Raw genomic sequence first — 6,395 nt, forward strand, 5'->3', positions numbered from 1 at the left:
AGCTACTGGAAGAATCATTCCTTCACAGATAAATGCAGAATAATATTCTGGCGGTCCTGCGTTGGACACATTTAATATCATTTTTGATGCAGATTTAAATGCATCTACTGGTTGGAAAGTGATTAATCAAATTATTTGAAGTACATATTTTAGCATTATTCTGTTATAGTGTTTAGTTGCTGTGTCCGCCTCCTGTACCCGAGGTCACCAGTTTGAGTCAGGACCATGCATGATTTAATTCAAACACTCACTGTTGACTTTTTGTTTCACACAGGAAACCAACACTGGTCTCCTGGGTGAAAGTTTCTGGCACACCCGTCCACCTCCAACCGCCTCCTTACTCTGACTTTACTGTTATTTAAATCCGACACTTACTTTTAGCACTCATAAGTGACACTACAGGGCTTCCCCTAGTGTGTTACAAACTGACGCCGAGGGGTCTTGACCATACGCCCACGTGTGAGTGAGAGACGGGTTGGAATAAACCACCTGTTTGTACCTCTCACCTGTACACTGTGCACTAAAAATACCACACAGACAAGCTAGTTTAAAGGTCAGGAGAGCTCTGTGTGAATGAAGTGTTTGCTTGCCTCATGCCCCTTGAGGAATAAATCAAGTATTTTGAAATGGACTGAAGTTGAGTCCATGTACAGCAGTCTGTGAGCAACAGTAACAGAGAGCTGTAGCTACGTACAAATAAGAGTTAATTATACTTTACTTGAGTATTTTTTTTTGTTTTAATGCCACTTTCTCCTTCTGCTCCATCTCAGAGGGAGATATTTTACTTTTTACTACTACATTTATCTGACAGCTTCAGTTACTAGTTACTTTTTACAAGTTACAAATTAAAACTATTACACACATAACATGTGACGAATTTATAAAATATGATATTTTATTATAAATTAACTCCCCAACAGTTTATACAAGTACAGCTAGTACATTAGATGATTGACAGAAATTTTTCTATTAACTATTTTGATACCACTATTTTGTCATGTCAGCAGCCCCTGACAAACATAACTATAATTTTTTCTTAAGTATTTTTACACCTACTTGCTGTACTTTTACTAAAGTAGATATTTAAATTGAAGACTTACTTTTAGTGGAGTAATATGTAGCAACTGTATCTGTACTTTTACTCAAGTACAGGATTTGTATACTTTATCCACCACTGGTGAGCAGACCCAAATAGAGAAGGTTTTAACCAAAACGAATACAGAACGGATCGTTACTGAGACAGATGTTTCAAATTGTGTTTCAGCCCAAAGTTTCATATTACATTTAAACAGAGAAAAATGATGAATGTTTAAAAGAAAAGAAGGTGTTTATCATTTCATTTCCTCACAGGGATCAATGACACAAACCATCAGTAGGTGTGTGAGTGTGTTCATGCTGCCATTAGAGAATCAATACAGTTTTACATTACTGTGTGTGTGTGTGTGTGTGTGTGTGTGTGTGTGTGTGCAGGCTGATGGTCAGTATTGATCAATACTGTTGTGCGGACAGCTCTCATCTCCACGGTAACCAGCAGCAGCCCATAATGTTGCTGCTGATGCTCCGTCCTGGAAAGTATGAAATAAAACGTGTCTAAAAATAGACCGGCGCCGGCTGACAGCCAATCAGAGAAGGGGTGAGTCCGGGAGAGAGAGTGTGTGGTGCTGAGTCACATCCAGGTTCCTGTGAGGACAGAAAGGGAAGATGACTTCTCCTTCCTCCTGTCTTCTTCACCTGGATGTCCTCCCCCCGTGTTAATATTCAGCATGTTAGCGAGCTAGCTTAGCATCTGCCCAGCTTTAGTATGTTTTGTAAAATAAGCTGGTACCTTCTAGCTTCGGTGTGTGAACATCAGATATATCTTTCACGCATCACGTCTACTCGTGGGCAGATATTTGGAAGCCATTCTGAACCAGTACCATGTCCTAACCACGACCTGGCAGACCCCCCCGCTGCGTTGTCTGCAGTTCCATTTCATTAATATCTTTGTATGTTTTCGTCAGGATTAGGCTGAAATATTTAGTTCAGGACGAAGGAGCAAATTCAGCATATTGGCGGAGCTCTTTCTGCTTTCTTCCCTGTTATTGTGTGTGAGTGTGGGGGCGTGGCTATCTCCAGCTGGCTCCTCCTCCTCTCCTTCACACCTGCTGGCAATCATCTCGTGACCCCCCTGCTGAAATACTCCTGGTTTCCAGACAGTCAGATTGTCAGCGTGTCACAGTGGTATCACACTCTTGGCCAGTTTTCTTGTGCTCTTTTTTTCGTTACAGATTTTGTTTCTAATCTGCCTGTATTGTTTCCTGTGCTGCAGAACTCCGGCGCTGAGTGTCTCCTTCTTCTATGTCTTCCACGCCTCTGACCGCCGTCGTCTCTTCCCCAGTCCCCCCCTGCTTTATCAGCTCTCATTAAACTTGTGTCTGTGGAACCACTAAAGCTAAACACTGAGCTCCATTGAATACCTTTTTGAATGTTGATGCATGATGTCCACCGCAGTGGTCACATTTCAAAATAAAATACACTGGGGGTTATAGACGTAATTTTTCTCGTTTCAAAGTAAAAATAAACATAAAAACTAAATGTATATGCATATACTACACATCAAATGAAATCTGGTAGAAGATGATGCACGTACAGATGCTGATTTTTTTAATAAGCTATTTCTCAACATTACCCTGGACGGTGATCGGATGGAGACTCTGACTGATTGTGGTAGTGAGTAACATTCATGTGATGATCTGAAGGAAGTGGGATGTTCAGTCCTTCCCTGCTGCAGTAACTCTGTAAAATGTGTTTGCATCATGTTGGCTATTGAAAATGATGCAGCAAATCAGATCTGCCATCAGATGAACATTAGAAGGAGCCTCTGCAGCAGCAGTGATGATATCACTACTCCAAACAGATTAAAGGAAGTTTTAGACTTATGATATGAACATTTTAATGTCACGATTATCAAAAGAATTGCGATTTACGATGTTATCCCGATTATCATCTAAATAAGCCTAAAACTCTTGAAATGTAACTAAAAAAGTGAACTAGTGAAACTATTTTAAATAAGGTCATAAATCAAAATGTCCCCCTGCATAAATAGAGTTTATCTTAACACAATATATCTCACACTATGATGTACAAACAACCATTTCTTCAGTTGTATCAGTATGTAACGTTACCCCTTAACCTTAAAAAAATACAGTAAATATCCTTTACCAAAAACACAGTCCAGCTGGCATTGTGGCATTCATCAAACATGGCTGCTGGCCTCGTGGCCTGCAGAGACTCTGTTTTAGTTAGCATCATGTGTGCTTCTTCTAGCTAACAAAGCTAATCGCCAGGCAGATGCTAGTGTGTGTGTGTGTGTGTGTGTGTGTGAGAACAAAGACTAGTAATAAATGATGGATTGTACATCTTATGTTTAATCCCTGTGTGAGTGTGTACTGCTACACACCGAGTACCTGGTACACAGTTTGCTTCAGATTCACATGGCTTAACAAATACACACTTTAGGTTACTAAACATTTCTACAGCCTTTAAAAATGTTGAGGTCGCTCTCATGCCATTTTAAGGTGTGACCAGTGGGTAAAGGTGTGATCCAGTGTGTAGTTTGCATTAGGAAGTGCATAGAAAACAGCGCAGCAGATAATCCCACAGAGCAGCTAACGGCAGACGGACACATTTGTCGAGCGCTGACTTTGATTTTAGAATCGGGTTGAATTCTGATTCTGGCGCATCAGGTGTTGTTTGTTCGGTTTGAGGTCACGTCGCCTGGTTAATTACCTGAATATCTGCAGCAATAATGGGTTTCTGTCGAGTCACATGTTTTCCCCCACTGGTTCTACACAAAGCCCCGCCCTACCGAGTTGTGATTGGCTAATACTCTTCACTTCGACACATCCTTGTGATTGGACGCTAGCTTGAGATCTTCGGCGCTCCCTTAACATGAGGTTAAATGGAGCGGCATCACCTCCGTAGACATAAGGACTTAAATACTCAACGTCAGTAGGATCAACAGAAAAACCAACGCATCCAATCACAAGGACGCGCTGAAGTAACGAGCCAGCCAACCTGTGGAGGGGAAATAACGTGTTATTACCAGTAGTGAGTTCAATTTTATATTATTGTTAAAAATTGTTTGTAACTTTATAAAATGGATCAGTGGGTCCGTGTTCGTGTTCAGTGTGAGCTCCACGCCGAGGTCGGTCGCCGGGAAGCCATTTAAAATCATAGAAGACTCTTTTTCGGATGAAAGTTTAAAAAGTCCTGCTGGTTTTGGATTGTTCAACCAACTTAAGTTAATCAGCTACAGCTGATAAAATATAAGTGACATTTAAAGATCTGAAGTCTTGAGGTCCGGTCACTGCCAGCCGATCTCTGAAAGATTTATTAAAACATTCATGGATTTTCGTCACTGTTGTTGACGACTGATGATGACGGAGACGCACCTGTAAACAAAGCTCCACCTGAAGTCCCCTCTGTGGCCCCCGGCCAGGCTCCCACCACACTCTGTGCTCTTTGCCTCCTTTTTTTTGACCTTTCCAGCACAAACGTCTCTGCATGTGAACAAGCTGCTGGTTGGCATCCAAGTTCATTCTGGTACAAGAACTCGTGACACTTTGAATGAATTCCTTGGCTTCCTCCTCTCTCTTCTTCTGTCCGAATGTTGTATTTCTACCTCTCCCCACAAATCACTTTCTCTCCCTCTCCCTTTCCTCTCACCCCCGTGTTTCTTTTTCTACCTCTCTCCACCGCTTCCCCCTCTCTCTCTCTCTCTCTTTCTCTCTCTCTCTGTCTCTCACTTCACTGCACAACAACAGTCCCATGTTGCTCTCTCTCTCTCTCTCTCTCTCTCTCTCTCTCACGTGCCCTCTCTCCACCCCTTCTCTCTCTCTCCCTCTCTCTCGCTCATCCATTAGCAGGAAGAACAGATCGCTGACAGACGAGAAGAGACGAGACGGCCGAGGCAGACGGAGCAGAAGAAGAAAGAGAGACCGAAGAAGAGAGAAAAACGACTGAATAAGAAGAGAAGCAAAGCATCATGGACGCTCTGAAGAAGGGATTCTCCATGGCAAAGGGTGGAGTGGTGGCCGCCGCCGAGAAGACGAAGGCCGGCGTGGAGGAGGCCGCCGCCAAAACCAAGGAGGGGGTGTTATATGTTGGTGAGAGGGCGGATGGATGGATGGATGGATGTAAAGTGAAATTCAACAACAAGTTGTACATTTTATTGTAAGAGTTTGAGTTTTCTCGTGGTGAAAAGTGAGATGAGTGGATGAAAAAGTAAAAGCTGGGATAGAAATGAGTATAGAAAAAGACAAGTGGAGGAAGAGAAAATGTGAGGGGATGAAGGGATAAATGGATGAAGGGATGAATGGATGAAGGGATGAAGGGATGAATGGATGAAGGGATGAAGGGATGAATGGAGGGGACAGGGGACGAACAAAAATAGGATTTAGCAAAGAAAAAGTTCAATATGAGATGAAATGTTTTTGATGGGAATTGAAGGGACGGAAGGAGGGATATGTGGAGGACAGGAAGCTGAATGTTAAAATATTTAATGTGGAATTTGTCGTTGTGCATTAAATTTGAAAATGGGTGTGTCTACTTGAAAGGAAAGAGGAACAGACGAGGGAGGTACAGAAGAAAGGATGGAGAAGAATTATCGCACCAAAGTGCACATAAACTTCTCAGATCTGTAGGGTTGGTTTGGGAGGAGGAAGGAGGGATGGGTGGGGTGAAATTCAACAGCAAGCTGTGATGGGGGGGGGCAGAGGATAGAAGCTGAATACTAAAATATTCAGAGTGTAATCCATTCTGATGATGTGCATTAAATTAGTTTGCAGCAGGAGCGAAGGAAGAAAGGATGGAAGGTGAGAAGGAAGGACAGGAAGGAGATGAATCAGCAGGAAAAAGTTCAGTTTGATCAAATGAAACGTTCAGCTTTTATTTTGGTGGGTTACGAGGGAGGGATATGATTTATAGATGATGTGTGTTTCCTGCATCTTACACACAGACAGCTGTGACTTCACACAGCGCAGCGCTCAGTGATTAATCAGTGATCACTAATCAATCACAGCGCAGCGCTCAGTGATAAATCAGTGATCACTAATCGCCGTCTCGTGCTCGGCGCAACGTGGCGGCAGCTTTTTCAGGAAAGTTTTCAGGACATTTCGCCGGGAAAACGACGTCTATGGCAGCGCGGTCGACACAGTTTAGGTGTTAGCGCGGGAAGGGCGTGGCTGAGGGGGTGCAGCGCCCCCTGCTGGCCAAAGTGAAGCACTGTTCACGTTCAGATGCTTGTGGATGAAATATTCTGTGTGAAACAGGCATTCAAGGGTTAATGGTTCAGTTTTCCGTCCCCCTTCTTTAAGACTAGACTGAACTAGACTACCTAACTAAACCCACGGCTG

General features: G+C 42.9%; 1 protein-coding gene across 2 annotated transcripts in view; it reads left to right on the forward strand.

The window, feature by feature from the left end:
* The first annotated feature begins 4,926 nt into the window (after positions 1-4,926).
* The window catches only part of LOC123980520 (synuclein-like), a 10,487-nt gene continuing 9,018 nt past the window's right edge, over positions 4,927-6,395 (forward strand). The window contains exon 1 of one of the 2 annotated variants that reach the window (XM_046064944.1): positions 4,927-5,147. In XM_046064944.1, coding sequence (XP_045920900.1) covers positions 5,027-5,147 — 121 coding nt within the window. In that variant the 5' untranslated portion in view covers positions 4,927-5,026. The remainder of the gene's footprint in view (positions 5,148-6,395) is intronic. The other variant, XM_046064943.1, reaches the window with a different exon arrangement.

Source organism: Micropterus dolomieu, linkage group LG12 (genome assembly GCF_021292245.1).
Source record: "Micropterus dolomieu isolate WLL.071019.BEF.003 ecotype Adirondacks linkage group LG12, ASM2129224v1, whole genome shotgun sequence".
In the NCBI taxonomy this organism is placed as follows: domain Eukaryota; kingdom Metazoa; phylum Chordata; class Actinopteri; order Centrarchiformes; family Centrarchidae; genus Micropterus; species Micropterus dolomieu.